Source organism: Epithele typhae (assembly GCF_022376455.1).
Source record: "Epithele typhae strain CBS 203.58 chromosome Unknown BXZ73scaffold_2, whole genome shotgun sequence".
Classification (NCBI taxonomy): Eukaryota; Fungi; Basidiomycota; class Agaricomycetes; order Polyporales; family Epitheliaceae; genus Epithele; species Epithele typhae.
In genome coordinates, this window is record NW_025954193.1 from 1,175,956 (window position 1) to 1,193,170 (window position 17,215).

Sequence of the window (17,215 nt, forward strand, 5' to 3'; positions counted from 1 at the left end):
TGCCAACCACTGGTACAAACCCGACTAACGCGCAACGACCGCCATACCGGCCCGGGCGGTCCAGGGCACCGAGCACGACGCACGTAAAGGCCTCAACGGCGCGCCCTGAGTCCTGAGGATTTACGGCTGCAAGGTCCCCCGGCCACGGAGGCGAGTAGTGCCAGCCCGTGCCCGTGGTTGAGGGCGGCATGTGGCCGACCACTGGCAGCAGAAGTTCAGCTGACTGGCCAGCAGAAGCGCGCGGTGGGGGTTAGACGCACGTCCGGGTGCGCACCCGCGGCGCTACGGTCGCTGCTTCCGAGAGCTCCGTACGTACGCACGCTTCTCCTCGATCCGCACCCTGAACCCAGAGTTCAAACGTTCAAACGTCCAAACTTGCGCTCGGATCCCGCTCGTCCGCTCCAGCGCGCGTTCTCGCCTGGGTTTCGGTGGGGCCTCCAGTCGCCCGCCGCGGTAACGCTTCCTGGGCGGCGATTCCTCCCGAGCCCCGACGTTCTGCGTATTCGGATTGACATCTTCTTCTGTCGAGTCAGCAGTGGCACGCCCTCGCGCATCGCACGCGAAACGGGTCTCGTGAGAGTGCTGAGGCCCGTCGGAAACCCGCCCGATGACGTCGGCGGCCGGGGGACCCGTTTGGCGATTTCGGATATGGGCTCCATACAGGAGGCCGGCGTCGCGATTTCCGAATCGCGCGGCGCACGGGCCAGAACTGGAGTGCTGATACGTCTCGCCCGCACTGGGCTCGGGTGCGATGCGGCGCGCGCGTGCGCGCGTCGAAGGTTGAACGTTCGGACTGCGGTCTGCCACTGCTGCTCGCCGAGAGCATCCCGCCACGCGACCGAGTGGTGATTGCGCTCGACGAGTGATCGCGGCGGGACCACAACCCCGTCCTTAGACTGGTGCACGGGGAAAAGGGAAAGGCCTAGACAGAGAAGCCCCCTATAGACCTCAGGCATGCTCAGTTAGCAATCAGCTCGCCGTCCACCGCGTCAGTGACGCAATGCCCATACCGACCCCACGTGACCCCGCTTTCGATGAGCAAGCCGCCGCCAGACGTCTGGACCATGGGCTCCCACCGCGCGCGGTTCGACGTCTACCGCCGCACACACCCCGCGCCGCTCCGACGGCACACGGGAACGCGTGCGCAGCGCCCACGCGCGCGCGCGATTCCGAATGCGAAGCCCGCGAGTCGTCGCGAGCCCGCCAGAGAAGAGTCCCCCGGTCCGGCCGACGAGGTGGGTGGACGCGGGTGCTGGGCGCCGGGCGCGAGCGCGCGGGTTCGACCGTGCGTCGCCGTCGTGACTCCCCGCGCGGCGTTCACACGCGGTGCAGAAAGGGCGGGCGGGCGGGCGAGAGAGGTAGACAGATAGAGTGAGAGCGTTTAGAATACAGTCGGGGCCCCAGGCGGGGCGTGCCCTGCGCTGGCTAGCATGTACGTATCCTGGAAGCGGAGTGCTCGACCGATACGAGGCGGGCGTTTAAGGGAGGGAGAGCTGAGAGAGGCAATAAGCGTAGGAGTAAAATGCAGCAAATATAACCGTACAGCGAGAGGACATGCGATGAAAACGGGGAGGTGGTCGATGGTGTGGGGAGGGGTTTGGTGTTGCAAGCAGGGGTGGGGCAGCGCAACAAGAGCGACGAGAGGCGGGGGGGATGTACGGCGAGGGGGGAATGCGGCGAGCCATAAGCTAGAATAGCGATACATACGATATAGGGCAGAAGCTCCGGAAGGCCCCGAAAGCGAGAAGAGAGGCGGCGAGGGTGCGCACGGGCTCGAGGCAGCGCCAGGCACCAGCCCTCAGCCAGCGCGCCGTCAAGGTCGCGTCTAGCGTAACCGAGGATACCTCCGCTCCGGGTCGAATTCCGCTAGTGGTGTGTCGACGACGCTGAGGAGCGCGTTGGCGGCCGCGGCGCGCGAGGGCTGGCCGAGGCCGTGTTGTGACCCTGCGTGAGCCATCTGAAGCAATGTCCTGAAGCCATCGGGCTCAGTAAGCGCACGTCGCTGGAGGTAGGGCGCGAGGTCCGAATCGTCGCCGCCCGATTGTATTGATGGGGGTAGTGAAGACTGCGCGCCGAGGAGATGGGAGAAGCCATTGAAGGACCTTCGCTCTTCGGACGGGAGGTAGCCAAACGACTTGTCGTCGCCGGCGGAGAAGGCTTGTGGGGCAAAGATGTCGTGTGTGGGTGGCCGTGGTAGTTGGGGGAAGGGAGAGCTGTTGTGGGATGCGGACGAGGAGAGATTGAAAGAGTTGGTGGAGGGCCGGTCGGAATCCTTCTCTCCGAACATGGAATCGTTCCAGTTGGCGGGATCGAGCGCATTGGGGGAAGACGCTTGGGGAAGGGACAGACCTGGGCCGATTGGATCGGGGGACATGGAGTGCGCACTCCCAGAACCGGTGGATAGTGGTGACTCGGTGCGGCTCATGGGGGGTAGCGAGCCGCCGCCGGATGCGATGTTGGAGAGGAGGGCGGAGACGTTGGGAGCGCCGTCTTTGGCATTGCCGTTCTTGGGCTTATCCTTGCCTGTGGGGCCCTTGCCGAGTGCAGGGCGGTTTGCGGGTGGGAGATTGAGGGCGGCGCGAAGAGCATTGTTCTCCTCCTCGAGCTCGGATACACGGGACTCGAGGGCCTTGGAGGGAGGTGAGCGGGGGCCGCGATCGGCGATCTGGAGTGCTCACCTCGAGATGGGCAGCCCTGCGAGCACGAAACGCTCTCTGAACGTCTCTGGCGCGATTGGGTGGGAGGTTATCGTTGCGCTTGCGGCCGCGCTTGGAGGAGGACATTGTGGCGGTAATGGTGGGCGAGCGGGAGAGGGGTAAGGCGGCGGCGGCGGGAGGAGAGCACAGCGTGCGGTCGGCGGTCGGGGGACGGCGGTTGCGGTTGAGGGAGCTTAAGAGAGAGATGGAGACGCCGGGGGCAGGTGCTGGGGGTGGATGGCCATTTGGACGATTGCCGGGGCATTTTGATGGCGGTGCTTCGTCGATCAACTCTTCCTCCTCCTTCGCCCGACCCCGCCTGCGAGCCGATGTCGCCGCCCAACGACGCTCGCACCCACCGCCGACCGCTGGGCAGGCGACATCAGCAGCGGTGAGATTGCCCATCAGCGCAATGCTGCCCGACCACCGCGCCGCGCACTCGCAGCCCGTATGCTATCGGTTTAAGTCGCCGACAGTCCGTTTGGCGGTCCGCCTTCCGTTTTGGCCAGGAACCCGGAGCGAACCGCACCTGTGTCGTTCGGTTCGTCTCGCTCCGTGCCGCTGTCCAGGCGGTCCCGGGCCATCACGCGCGTTCCCGAGGCCTAGGGGTCCTCCCGCTCTCTGGGCGGCGGGCACGGGGTGGGCGCCCGGGCCTAGCAGCGCCGTCTCCCTGGTCCGTCGCGCGATTCTCCCGGGCACAACGGAGGGCGTGCGAAGGGGCGCTGTCGCGTCGACGGCACACGTCGTCGGATCGTCCAGCGCGCGAACATCGGCCTGACGCGGGCGCGGAGGGGGAGGCCATGTCGGCGAGCGTTGATTCCCCCTCAGACACTTGCTTTCGGGCACGACGGAGAACAGCCGCCCAGATAACCGCCCGTGCCTGCCCGATCCGGCCACATCGTCGCGCACTCATCAGCCGCCCAGAGCCTGGAGAGCCGCCGGCAAGCGCCTCCTGACTCAGCACGTCCTCCTTCTCTCGCCCCCCGTACTTCGCGGACAGGGTCCACCCCAGCACTCGCGCACAGTGCCCCCTCGCGACCCCACAATCAGCACGTCCCACGCTGCTGTGCTTGAGCTTGAGTACTCTTTTCCCCATTAGTCCCCCTCCCGCCGTTCCAGCCTCCTCCATCGAACCGGAACCATGCATTGAATATCGGCATCTCCTCACCCACACAGCATCTTCACCTCTTCTGTTCTGGCGTCCCAGACCGCCCATCCCTCGCCGGTGAACGTTGATCCCTGCCCATGCCCCACCGCGAATCCGGCCCAACGACCGCACCCACGCACACTCCACAACCCCGACTGTGCATCTCGAACTAACTGCGCTCTGCTTCCCCGGCGGCACGCCCGTCGAGATATGCTAAGGCCATCGCAACCTTCTTCGTTCCATGCGGCCGCTGGACTAACTCGAGCACGCCATCGCGCACTCTCCTCATAGTTTTCGCCGCGAGGAGGGTCAACGTTTCAACTTTCTCAGATGGTCCTCGTGCGCCTGATCAAGCACCGACCAAGCGGCTACTTGACCGCGGGCGAATCTTGTGACGTACGCGACCCCGCTTCTCGATCGTTCAATATTCATTGTTATCCAGCCGCGCTGCAGCGATACGCGGGCGGGGAACGAGCCGCTACGGCGACCTCGCGAGTCGCCGCGTCGCATCTATCAAAGACACCTCCCGCCCACCATCTCCGCCGTCCATCTCCTCCGTCTTCATCTTGATTTTGGCTGCATACGAGGCGCGAATTACAAATACCGCACGCTCGCGTGCGCGCACTCAAGATTTGGGAGGCCCTTGCACCGCCGCCCATCGTTCAAAGTCCCGCGTGCCGGATTTCCAATATGTTTCGCGCGAACAGGGGCCCCCCATGTGAAATACGCACGGACACACGGAGCGCACGATCATGCTGCTGCAGTGCCGCCGTGCCAGCCTGCTGCCCGATCGAGCTCGCCCTCGCCCTCAATTCGCGCCCACCAGCGCTGGGTGTTTCGACCGCCCCGCGATCACAGATTGCCATCCGCCCGATGAGTGCGGGGTCGCCCGTGCCGCCGGCAGCGCGACGCCACGCCGACTCGTCGCTCTGCGACTGCGAGCCTGCGATGGGCCCGCGGCGCGCGACCGTTGCGGTTTCCGCCACGGGCGCAGGCCCCTCTCCCCCGCCGGTGCGCCCCTTGTTCTCGCTTCGGGCGAGGTCGCGCGGGCGAGCGTCGACGCGCGCCGCCCGCCGTCACCACGCTCAGAGCGGCGGCGGTGAACGTGATGGTCGTGCGGTTCTCCTCGCGCGCACGGGCGCGTTCGGCGCGCCTGGCCGCGGCCACGCGGTGCGACCACATCGACATTGTTTCGCTGTGCCGCGACGCGGTGCGGAGAGGCGCGAGTGGTGATTTTGACCTTCGCAGCGCGCGTCGGAGACGAATCGATGACGGGCGGCCTGCCGCACACCACTGCTCTGAACGTTGGATACGCGCCCGCGCCCGCGCACCGATCGCGCCGCGCTGTGCGCGGATCCGCGGTGGGTCCCGCCGCGACGCCCGCGGTCGCGAGGAGCTCGGTACGTGTTCCCCGGCGCGTGCGCCTCCGCCCGTGCATGTCGGGGGGCGGGAGGGGCGGCGCCGCATCAGCGCATCAACGCTCCGCGAAAAAGCGGGTCGTCCCGCGCGCTTGATCTCGTCGGGTCTCACTCGAAAGCTTGAGGCCTCCACACAGCCAGTCCGCGATCGCGATCGGCACATGTACAGTCACGGTCCTCAGTCCACGGAATCCAAGGAGACTGGCTAGCTGGAGTCTGGAACCGCATGTGCGCGCGCGCGCGCGCGCCCGACGCCGCGACTAGGCGGGAGCCAAGAGCAATTAACCCTCTGACGACGCATGCCTCCGTCGGCGGCTTGCTCCATCGTCTCCGACTCTCCGTGCGGACCTTGCGCCACGCTCTGCCGGCGGGTGCCTGTTGAAACCGCGGTGCGCCACATCGTCGCGCCGAGGGCCCCGAGGAATCGGGCGAGTCGCGAGCACGCGCGAGCCCCCCCTCGCTCCGTGCTGCCCGGATCTGCCGCCGCGCGTGACGCGACTCGCGGTGGTCCAACGATTACGCGCCACGACGAGGGCAATGAGGGCGGTGAGGGCGGTGAGGGCGGCGCGGACGACGGCGGGGGAGGCGCGCGAGCGCAGACGTACGGCGCGCCCGTGAAGGGCGAGCGAGCGAAATCGGCGCGTAAGTAGTGAGTTACGTCCGCACGTCCGCCGCCGCCGCGGCGCCGGGGGTGGCTAACGGAGAGAGTGTAAGCAGCCGGGCTGCGCACGCCCCACGCCCGAGCTCCCGCGTCGCGAATCCAGACGACGATCGACGTTCTCGACTTCCCGTGGGCTATTCTCGCAACGCAGCGCCCGCCGGGCGGCGAACCGTAAACCGCGCGCACACGCCCGCGCATGATGACCGTGGCGGCGTGCCGTCACTGCGACCTGGGCCTTGCGTGCTGTAATAAACGCGGACCCGTAGCACCGGGAGCGCGGGAGTCAGGGGGTCGGCACCACCGACGTTCGTCGTCGAGGACGGCCATCCGGGGATGTCTCGATGCGCAGCAGTGCCCACCGTGAGCAAGTACTTCATGCCGCAGGCACGATTACGGCGGTCGAGGGCAGAGAAGCACTGTGGCCGTACGCACACGTCGCCTCGTAGAGTAAACTCCTTTGATCGGGATTTGTGTGCAGGATGAGCTGGGCTTTGCTAAGGTGTCGGTCTCGGGCGGCATGTCATCTCGACGAGGCGGGTTCGGTGCGCACGACGAGTCAGTACTCAGTACTCAGATCCGGACTCGGTGCGACCGGCGAGCTCGAGCGAACGCACGCGCGCCGCCCGCACTGCGCAGCGCTACGCCCGCGACCGCACGTATGGCGCTCTGCCGTCGGGATCTGCATCAGGATTAAACGCAGACATAGGCTACTGTACTCTAGAAGCATGCAGTCCATGCTGATAACACCTCCGCGCACAGCGGGGTCGCGTCACCGCCACCGCCCCATCATCCTTCCTGCCACCTTGTCGCTCGCGTTCGGGTGACGCGGGCGAGCCAGGCGCGCGCCCCGTCGAACCTTCTGAATTCCCGCCCGAGGTGCGGTTCCCCACCCTCCGACCGGTGCTCGCTCAGCAGAGACCCGTTGACCGACCGGGGCACTCGGGCAGCGGTTATCCGCAAGGCAAGCCAGTTGTGAACTTCTGGACCGACCGACCGCCGCCGAGCCCTCACCCCGCAGACCCACCTCGATCTCCACCCAACACCACGGCAAGCGGAGAGCTCGGAAAGACGTCAAGCCGGGCCCGGCTTTGTCGTGGTCCTCGCCTCCTTCCGCGCCGCGGCGGCTTCCTTGTCGCGCTTCGCGAACAGCTTGTGGCGCGGGGCGGCCTCGCGCGCGAGCTTGCGGTTCGCGCTCTTGTTCTGCTCCACGTACGACATGTGCTGCGCGCCGGAGAGCGCGGTGAGGCTGCCCGTCGTGCGCTGCACCGCCGGTGCCTTGCGCGTCGGCAGCCCGAAGTCCTTGGAGGTGATCGTGCCCGCGAGGTCGCCCTCGCCGGCGCGGACGTCCGTGCCGAGCTCGGCCTCGGACTCGTTCGCGAGCAGCACGGATGAGAGGAGCTCGATCTGCTCCGGCTTGGTCTTGTACACGAGGTCGGGGAGGTCCTCGAGGCCGTCGAGGTGGGTGATCACCTTGAAGGCGTAGCCCTGGTCGATCAGGAATTGCTGGCGCTTGGTCGAATAGAACATCTCCTGGGTGTCCTTGGAGACGAGTGAGTAGAAGAAGGCGTTGAAGCCCTCGTCATTTCGCCGCTTTGCCCGCAAGATGCGGCCTGAGGTCATCGGCCGAAGAGTTAACGGGAGGCGGGCGGATCCAAATACGGAGCGAGATACTCACCCAGCCGTTGTGCTTCCTGCCGGCGAGATCCGAAATGCGAAGAGATCTGGATGAGGCAGGTGGCCTCGGGCAGGTCGATGGAGGTATCGCCGACCTAGACGCTGTGTCAAAGAACGCAAGAACACGCAAGGCGCAGAGAATACCTTCGACAAGAAAATCGTGTTGACAAGCGGGCTGTGTTGGAAATGTTGCAGGATACGCATGCGCTCCGTCTGGCCCGTACCGCCATGAATGTACAGCTTCCCGAGTTTCTTGGCGTAAGCCTAGGGGCCGGACAACGCCTCGTATGAGGTCCTAAGATAAAACGAGGAGCGGGTGTACGTACCTCTAGAGCGAAAACGTTGTCGGAGAAGACAATTATCTTGTCTCCCCGGTCCTCGTGGTACTTGATGAGGAACTGACACGCCTGGAATTTCCGTGGGTTCATGCAATATAGAAGCATTCGCTTGCGCGACTGTTCTCTGAGATATTCGCGATAGAACTCCGGGGTCATGGGACACCATACTTCGGCACACTGTTCAAGATGTGAATTGATGTCGAGTGGCGTAGAGACGCAGCTGCTTACCTGTACATTGGCAATGTGTCCTTTGGCTGCAAGTTCCATCCAGTTGGCTTCATACAGCTTCGGGCCAATCATGTAGTTCAGATCCGCGATTTTGTCGTCCTCTCGAACCAAGGTGGCTGAAGTGAGGATGAGCGGGTGCCAATATCGCGCGACGGAAGAATTTGTTATTCGTACCTGTGAGACCGAGCTTTGAATGCGCCTTGATTGTAGTCACGACGCGACGGAACATGGCTGCGGGGACAACGTGTACTTCGTCAAGAAGGATGAAACCCCATTCGCGCGATGTTAAGAAGTCCATCATCTTCTTGGACTCGTGAGAGCGATTGTGGGTGTTTGCAACCATGGAGTACGTGGAGACTACGATTCCGCTATCCCCAGCGAACTGCGCATTTCATTCAGTTTACACAGATACCAGCGAGTAAGACGGAGGGAGGATGAGCATACCTTTTCTTTCTGATCGGCCGTGAAGACGGCAATTTGCTTGTCCGTCACATTGGACCACTGAATGAACTGTTGGCGCCATTGCATCACGGATACCCTGCAGCGCCGTTTCAGGACTGCGAGAGCATGCATCGCATGAGAAAACAAAGACATACGACGAGGTACAGAGCACCAGGCATGACTTCTTGATGGTGCAAGCTGCAGTAATCCCCACAAGGGTCTTCCCAGCACCGCAGGGTAAGACAATGATCCCCGAGCGCGCACGACTGCGAAGGCGTCAGCGACAACGGAAAACAACGAATTCCCCGCTGGTGCTCACCCATTTCCAAACATCTTGCTCAAACTGGTCTCTTGGTATGGCCGAATGACGGTGGATGGCTTGAGGTCGATCTCCAGATTGGCATTCACAGTGTCGTTTCGGAAGTCGTACTCCTCGAGCATGGGGTACTCGAGCTCATTGCACCGCTTCTTCACGTCCTGTGATCGTCTATCAGTGACGACGAGGACATTGCAAGAGTGACATTTTCTTACATCTATCTTCCCATCGTCAATTTCAAAGGCGTGGACATTGTCGTCATCTTCCTCGACCTCATCTTAGGAGGTGTCAGTAACGTACCCCTGCGAACGGAAGATCTGCCTGAACGTACCCTGATCAACTCCAACGACGGATGTGAATAGTTCCGCATCGGTCTTTCCGTTGATACCAGCCTTGCCGTTGGCGTCGTTCTTCTTCTCGGCTTCTTTGGTACCTGGGATCACAAGGTTTCCCTTCACTGGCGCTTTCGAGGTTGTGAACGTCGCTGCGCGGATACTGTTGTCCACCTTTTCAGAGTGCACACGCGCACCCCTGATAGTCCCGTCCTTCAAGAGGAACTGGAGCGTCTCCGGATGGCTGGATTCGACGAAGTATTTATTGTGCTTCAAGACGAGCTTGACTTTACCGTACGATAGTGTTCTTTCTCGAATGAAAGTAGTTATGGACTCCGGGACAGGCACCTATGAGCGCATGAGCCTCGAACATGGCATCTGCGCAGCCAGAGGGCACTACCTTTGACAGACGGTTCAAGACCTTACGATCAATCAGTCAGCGCAATTGCAGGTAGACGAGTATTATGCAAACAGACTTCTATTATGTCTTCCGTTTGTAGACCAACAGACACGGCGGCATAGAGAGAGTAGGATGTAAGCTTGTATTCATGAATGAACGCAGGTCTACAATGCAGTTGTAACACCTCGATGACTACATGTAGCGGGTGAGGTGCGCACCTGCTGACTGGCTCAGCAATGGCGACGAGAAAGTCTTGAGCTTGCTCGGCAATGGGTGAAAACGCCTCCAAGATGATGTGACCATCTTCTGGGCTGATCCAAATGGGCCGAGAAGCGTGATCAAGCTTCAGGTGCAGCCAGGAGAAGTCCAGCTGCTGGAATATATGCGACACGAGAGCGTCTTGCTGCCTTCTGTGTGCACTTAGACTGGACCCCTCGCCATCCTCGCCATCCCTCGGACCTCGTGCATCGGCAAGTTTGCGAGTAAGAGCCGTGAAATTGATGGTCGCACCACGCGGGACGAGAGGAGTTTCCGGCGGAGACTCGATCTCGACTTCTTGGAAGTTGTCCACATCTACGTAGTCGTCATCGTCCTGGCCCTTTTTGCTTCGTTTCGCCGGGTAAGAGGAGTCCGCGGGACCTGGGGGAAGGTGAGCCTGCATGCTCTTGAGTATTCTGAGACAGTGAACCCCACGAACGCTTTTCTCAAAGTGTTGTGGGGGATGCTCAGTAAGCGATCCAAGGGAAGGGACGTACCATCTGCAGCTCGTTTGTTCGCTAACATCTCGAGAAGACAACTCTAGCCGTGTACGAAGCGCAGAAATGCCCTCTCAGATATGACCCCAAGTGAGGTAGGAGTGGACGAGAGATGGGGTGGCCAGTCAAGCGGTTGAAGTCAAAGTGCCGCCACAGAATGAGCGAGTGCTTTCGTATTAGTCAGCACAAGGGCGGAGTTTGAAAGCTGACTCTGGTCGACGCAGCGGCTGCCTCACTGCTTTGACCTGTCCCAAATCTTCCCTCTCGCCCTCGACTGCTCAGCAATGTGGCGACCCGCAACCCGCGAAGTGACAGGCACCAACGACAGTGAGTATATCCTCCTCTTTAGTAAGGGCGATTCTGATTTTTTGTGCAGTCCCTCTCGGAAACCGCCGGAGGTTTGGTCCTGCGCCCGTTGAAGAATCGGCGCCGCCCCAGCTAGCTCAGGCATCGCCGTCAGCCTACCCTCGCCAACAACCTCAAAACGACAGAGAGAGCTCCCGGTCTGACCGCGACACTCCTCCTGCCAACGGTGCCGGTAAGTACACATGGCTTCGCGACGAACTCATCATATCCTGGCTGCGCTTGGCTCCCATTTCGACGCCGGTGATCTCCCTCCACCCTTCATTGCACTTTCGTGCGACGCGACTGACATGACACCTTACTAACGCTGTATTAAACGTCTTGCTGCAGCTACTGACCCTAATGCTCCCCGCAAGCGACGCAGCCGCTGGGGAGATGCTCGGGCGGACATCCCAGGCCTTCCCACCGCCATCAACGCCAACGGTGTCTCCCAGGCGTCTCTGGATAACTATGCCATTCATATCAGGTTGGAGGAGATCAACCGCAAGCTTCGGTTGAATGATTTCGTCCCTCCTGAACGCGAGCGGTGAGTTCCTTTGCGGGTGACAAATTTCAACATGGTCTCACTCGTGCTGCAGGTCCCCCTCCCCTCCCCCTACATACGATGCCCACGGTCGCCGTACTAACACTCGAGAAGTCCGGTATCGCAAAAAGCTTGAAGATGAGCGCATCAAGCTCGTCGACCGTGCTATGAAGAACGACCCCAACTTCCGCCCACCGGTTGAGTACCATCAAATGAAGCGCTCCCAGCGCCCTTCTGAGAAGGTCTATATCCCGGTCAAGGAGTTCCCGGAGATTAACTTCTTCGGTCTCCTTGTCGGTCCTCGTGGCAACAGTCTGAAGAAGATGGAGCGGGATAGCGGTGCGAAGATCAGTATTCGTGGCAAGGGCAGTGTCAAGGAGGGCAAGGCCCGTCCAGAACAGTACGCCGAAGACGCAGAGGAGGATCTTCACTGTCTTGTGACTGCTGACTCTGACGACAAAGTCGCTTCTTGCGTGAGGCTCATCAACAAGGTTATCGAGACGGTGAGTTTCAGACTTTCACCTTGAAGTTCCGCCACTGATCTGGCATCAGGCCGCCTCCACCCCCGAAGGCCAGAACGACCACAAACGCAACCAGCTGCGCGAGCTGGCTGCGCTCAACGGCACCCTTCGTGATGACGAGAACCAGATTTGCCAGAACTGTGGTGGTATAGGTCACCGCAAGTACGATTGCCCCGAGCAACGTAACTTCACAGCCAACATCATCTGCCGAGTCTGTGGCAGCGCCGGTCACATGGCTCGCGACTGTACAGTGAACAGGGACCCCAACGCGTCGCACGGAGGTGGCCCTCCCATGCTCAAGGGCGGTTTCGACTCGGAGTACGCCAGTCTCATGGCGGAGCTCGGAGAGACAGGGAAGACCAGCGGCGGAGAAGGCGGACGTTGGAACGGTGGTGGAGACCTTGCAGGTGGCGGCTCTAATGTTCCTCCATGGCGACGCCCCGAAGTCTGGCAGAGCAGCGCAAACAACCCCTCTAACAACCAAGGCCCCGGAGGCTTCCGGCCACCTCCAGGAGCATATGGCGGCGGTCCTGGGGGCTACGGTGGTGGTGGTAGCGGTGGCTTCGGTGGCGGATATGGTGGTCCCAGCGGCCCCGGCGGCTACGGTCAATCTGACTACGGCCAACAAGGCTCCAACTACTACCCGCAGTCACAGTCGCAATCACAAGACTACGGCGCTGGTTACGCACAGTACTACCAGAACCAGTACTCTCAACAGCTCAGCGCCCCCGCTCACTAATGGCCTGCCGACGTCACCACGCTCCCCCGACCTTCCTCCTCGCTCCCCAGCAGGTTCCTCCCGCTTCGTCGCACAGATCTTCTCGCGCATCCCGCCTTGGTTCTCAGCTCTCCCTCTTAATCTCTAACAGCGACGCGGCGGCAGTCGGTCTTCGGTCTTCGGTCTCCTGATCCTTTCCCCATCCCCCGGATTCCCGTAGCATTGGGTTTGTACTCATCGTCGCATCCTCTAACCAGACGTATCCTCGAGGACTCCGCACCTTACCCTGTAACTCACTACTAGGTCTTTGACCGGCATGATGTATTGTCGAGAGATTCAGTAATGCATTGAGTGTTCGAGCGCAATAAAATGTACGAGTACATTAATGTGAAACTTGGCTATGTAGTGGCCGTGCTCTGCTTCTTCTTTTTCTTTGCAGGACGGTGTCTCGTCGCTTCGTCGTCCGATTTGCGTTTCAACTTCGACTGACCCTCTGATTCTCCTTCTGCTCCAGCACGAATGAACAGGCTCACGAAAAACCCATTGGTGCCGTCTTCTCCCGGAGAACACCGCACCAGACGTGAAGCATTGTCTGCGTCCGTATGAGATTCGGAGCCTCGGAGAAAGGTGCGAAGTACTCACCGACTTCCCCGTTCATCTCTTCTGCTATACCTCTCCGATGCCAATTAGGCAATACCTCCTCCCTATGCGCAAGTTTGAAGTGGCCCACAACCGCCTCCTCGGTTTTAAGAGCCTGTCCCACGACATGTTCGTTTTCGATGGCGTGTATACTGCATGTCGAGTAAGCAATTCTCTTCACTGACGGGACTACAATGCTGGTCAGCAGCGAGTACGTTGGCACAGGAGAACGCTTACATTTCATGGCATGCCTGATCATTTTTAGTTGGAACGCGGCGAGCTTGTTGAGACGTTCGTAGTTCCCGTCACCCTCTTCCTCTGTATGCGCTGAATCAGTGGGACATGCTTCGAACCACGTATGAAGACCCACCGTTGTCCAACAGATGGTCCATTCGGTTGACGATACCCGAGCCGCTGCATGATGGATCGAGAAGACTAATATTATGGAGTCAGCCATGACCCGTGCAAGACGCCGAAGACTTACATGTGGGTCACCCCCGCAAATTTGCTATCTTCAGGAGAGACAGTGAGGAAGTCCAAGTTCACCGCTTCGACATTGCTGCAGTGCGCTCTCGCCAACATGTTCTTCAACGTGGTGAACCGTTTGCGATCTCTTTCGAACGCGAAGAGCTGAAATGAACGGATATGAGATTTAGGCTCCCTAGTGAGATGTTTCGCCGCACATACTTTGCCCTTGTTCTGCATAATCGCTGACAAGTGCGAAGTCTTGTTTCCCGGAGCGGCCGTGGCGTCGATGACTTGCGCGCGGTCATTTGATGGCGGGCACAGGACATGCGCAGGGAAACATGACGCTTTGTCTTGCAAAATAATCTTGCCTGACAAGTAAAGCGGATCTTCGGTGAACTTGACGCTTGGATGGAAGGCGAGAAGGTCGGGAATGTGGTCATCTATCTTGAAGGCTTTCCTGTATATCGACGTGAATAAGGAAGCAACAAATACTGGAGGATGGGCGACGTACTTCGAGGATAATGGATCGCCTTGTTCGAAGCCCTGGGCCTCGAACACCTTGAGGGCTTCATCCAGACTCCAACACGTTAGGTTCACCCGTATGTATCGCGGTATGGATGCTGAAGGTGTGTGCAGACATGTAGATGTGCGTGTAGAGCATTTACGATTGCACTTACCTGCCCTAGAATCATCAGTCTGCGCCAATTCCTCTTGGGTCTTCGCCCCCCTTTTGATTTTCAACCGTTGGAATTCGCCATTGAGCCTCGTGCGGTGACGGAGTACGGCCTGCTTGATAGGCCCATCGCCGGCTTGAATACCGCGGGCGAGTAGAAGGTCGTGGACAAGCACGAGAGCAAGGTTGCGCGAACTCAACTTTTTCTCTTGTTTGAGCAACTGGGCCGCATCAATGACTTCATTCAACACCTGCTTGTCTACGCTAGCATGAGGACGACGTGTTCTACTCGGAGAGGTTTTGTGGGAGCTCACAACCGTTCACTCACACTTCAGAGTTTCGATGACTAGAGCTGCCGTTCTTTTTCTGTTCTTCTCTGGCACCGAGGCCAGGACCCCCTTGATTGAGCCCTTCTTTGCATCAAGCTTATCAAGAACAGCGACGGCTTCGAAGTAGAAGTTCATTCAGGTAGACGTGCTACGACAAGGGATGAGACAAGAGCCCCAACGTACGAGGGCGTGGTGAGACGCGCAACTATTGGCCTTTTCCCTCGCCCCACGTTCTTTCCGCAAAGGCCCCAAAGTAAGGTTGAACCTTGAAAAGTGGTCAGCGAAATGATCATCAACGTCGAGCAAGAGCTCAGAAAACATGTGTTCGTCAAACGAGGAAGTGTTCCCGCTCCGACAATGTAGATAAGTATGCAAAAGGCATCATAGCAGACAAGGCAGACGAAAGTGCGATGGCTTACCTAGGAGAAGGGGTCGGTGCGGTAGGAGCAAAGGAGCGAGGAGGAGGCGTGGAAATGAAATGCACGGAAATTTATGGAAGACGCCCGCCTTCCGATCACCGATCGAAATTTCGTTTGGGCATGCGCGCCATTCCAGAAGCTGCTCGCGTAGGACCGTCCGGCTGCAGCCTCACCTCCAGTTTCAGCCGCCTCATCACCCACCACCACCCGCTGCCACCGACGTGGCGTTGCCCAAAAGTACGCGACGTGTCTTTTTGTGTGGCCGTTGTTGCTGAGCCTCTTCTGCAGTGCCCGCTGAAACGGCACTGTATGACCTTCTAGGCGTCTCCCCTTCCGCGACTGAAGGTCTTCCGTCCCCATCCCGTTTGGCGCGGGGTTAGACTGACATGTGCTGATTCGATAGATGATATCAAGAAGGCGTACAGGAAGAAGGTGAGTCTATACTCTCAGTCTCTTGTTTCGGTGTACTAAGTATAACTTCCTGAAGGCGAGAGAACACCACCCTGTAAGTCACGGATGCCTCCGAAAGCTCTGTGAGCTGACCCCTGGCCCTTTCTGTGCAGGATAAGGTATGTAAATTCATGCATATATCTCGCCGGACGGAGTTCCTTAGGCATGCAATCCAGAACCCCGACGATCCTAATGCCGGAACAAGATTCCAAGAGATGGCTGCTGCGTATGGTCATATCTCCCGTCAATCACCTGCTTACTCACAGCGACCTCAATTTCAGCTACGAAATTCTGGTCTCAGCAGAAACCAGGGAGTTATACGACACGTACGGGACGGAGGGGATGTCGCGAGGTGGTGGTGGTGGTGGTGGTGGAGGGTTCCCAGGAGGTATGGATCCCGCAGACCTATTCGCTGAGCTCTTCGGAGCGAGTATGAACTTCGACTTCGGACCGGGTTCGCGGGGACCGAGGAGGAGTAAGGGACAAGACACCAACATCCCGTATGAAGTCACACTGGAAGACCTTTACAACGGGAAGACGGTGAAGATGAACATGGAGAAGGAGGTTGTCTGCAACACTTGCAAAGGGTGCGTTTTGTTCATTTCTAGTGAGGTTCGAAACGATTCAATATTATGGGAATAGTACGGGCGCGAAGGGTAGCGCTAAGCCGAAGCCTTGTGTAAAGTGCGATGGCAAGGGATGGACGAATGTCACCACAGCGGTATGTGCCTTCTTGTTTGTCTGGCGCTGTGTAACCATTGCTATTAGCTCGGACCGCAAAGACTTGGGACGCACAGAGCAACATGCACAGAGTGCGATGGGCATGGAGAGAAAATTCGAGAGAAGGACAGGTGAGTCTACTGCTCTATAGCGGTGATACGTTTCCGAACTCGAGGGGCAGGTGCAAAAAGTGCAAGGGGAACAAAACAGTCAAGGAGAAGAACCGACAAGAGATTTACGTCGAAAGAGGAATGTCAGATCGGCAACGAATCGTTCTTGCCGGTGCCGGCGACGAAGAGGCAAGTTGACGTCGATGCATCGACCCGTATGTTCTAACTTGTTATCAGCCTGGCATCCCACCTGGAGACGTTATATTCACCCTCAAAATCAGCGCACATGAATCGTTTGAGCGGTCAGGAAATGACTTACTTACAACGGTGCACATCACGCTCTCGGAGGCACTGCTGGGCTTCTCTCGCATCCTCTTGACGCATCTAGATGGTCGTGGGGTGCGTGTCACTAGCCCACCGGGCAAAATCATCAAGCCCGGCGACAGCATTATCCTTCGGGGAGAGGGAATGCCCCAGTACAAGACCCCAGATCACAAGGGGAATTTGTATGTCATTCTAGAGGTTGACATGCCCGATTCAAGCTGGCTTAAAACTATCGACCATGATGTGAGCGTTTCCCAACGACTCTATGTCGTTGCTAGTGCTGAAACCCGCGTGTAGGCACTTGCTGCGGTACTACCACCAAAGAAGGCTGAGATGGATCCGAAGCCGGCGGTAGTGGATGAAGTACCGTTCGAGGAGAGTGAGATCGTGGACGTGCGTGAACGGCCTTTCCCCGCTGGTTCCAACTTCTTTGATCACGCACACGGTTTCCAGTTCGGTGAAGGCGAGGAAGCCGACTGGGAAGATGACGAGGACGACGATGACGAGGACGACGGCATGGAGCCCGAGTGTCGCACTCAGTGATTTTCATAC

General features: G+C 59.4%; 4 protein-coding genes across 4 annotated transcripts; 1 reads left to right on the forward strand and 3 right to left on the reverse strand.

Annotated features, from left to right (window-relative positions):
- Positions 1 to 1,825: 1,825 nt before the first annotated feature.
- Positions 1,826 to 2,783, reverse strand: BXZ73DRAFT_73471 (uncharacterized protein; the record flags this gene model as incomplete). The annotated part of the gene is made up of 2 exons (XM_048021901.1): positions 1,826 to 2,629; positions 2,679 to 2,783. 2 exons carry the CDS (start codon positions 2,781 to 2,783, stop codon positions 1,826 to 1,828), a joined length of 909 nt encoding a protein of 302 aa, XP_047883302.1.
- Positions 2,784 to 6,993: 4,210 nt separating this feature from the next.
- On the reverse strand, positions 6,994 to 10,956 carry BXZ73DRAFT_86822 (DNA helicase; the record flags this gene model as incomplete). The annotated part of the gene is made up of 16 exons (XM_048024323.1): positions 6,994 to 7,532; positions 7,598 to 7,691; positions 7,741 to 7,860; positions 7,923 to 8,111; positions 8,163 to 8,278; positions 8,337 to 8,544; positions 8,607 to 8,700; positions 8,759 to 8,869; positions 8,923 to 9,080; positions 9,135 to 9,196; positions 9,251 to 9,599; positions 9,652 to 9,672; positions 9,728 to 9,815; positions 9,870 to 10,290; positions 10,407 to 10,427; positions 10,953 to 10,956. 16 exons carry the CDS (start codon positions 10,954 to 10,956, stop codon positions 6,994 to 6,996), a joined length of 2,595 nt encoding a protein of 864 aa, XP_047883303.1.
- Positions 10,957 to 12,929: 1,973 nt separating this feature from the next.
- Positions 12,930 to 14,775, reverse strand: BXZ73DRAFT_37941 (S-adenosyl-L-methionine-dependent methyltransferase; the record flags this gene model as incomplete). Its single annotated transcript, XM_048018102.1, has 9 exons — positions 12,930 to 13,123; positions 13,174 to 13,359; positions 13,408 to 13,488; positions 13,541 to 13,605; positions 13,655 to 13,800; positions 13,858 to 14,095; positions 14,150 to 14,258; positions 14,316 to 14,570; positions 14,640 to 14,775. The coding sequence occupies 9 exons, from the start codon at positions 14,773 to 14,775 to the stop codon at positions 12,930 to 12,932; spliced, it is 1,410 nt and encodes a 469-aa protein (XP_047883304.1).
- A 343-nt stretch (positions 14,776 to 15,118) lies between these two features.
- BXZ73DRAFT_86825 (DnaJ-domain-containing protein) lies at positions 15,119 to 17,206 on the forward strand (the record flags this gene model as incomplete). Its single annotated transcript, XM_048024324.1, has 10 exons — positions 15,119 to 15,296; positions 15,348 to 15,404; positions 15,463 to 15,491; positions 15,665 to 15,735; positions 15,791 to 16,096; positions 16,152 to 16,230; positions 16,278 to 16,360; positions 16,411 to 16,528; positions 16,577 to 16,906; positions 16,961 to 17,206. The coding sequence occupies 10 exons, from the start codon at positions 15,119 to 15,121 to the stop codon at positions 17,204 to 17,206; spliced, it is 1,497 nt and encodes a 498-aa protein (XP_047883305.1).
- Between the last annotated feature and the right edge of the window lie 9 nt (positions 17,207 to 17,215).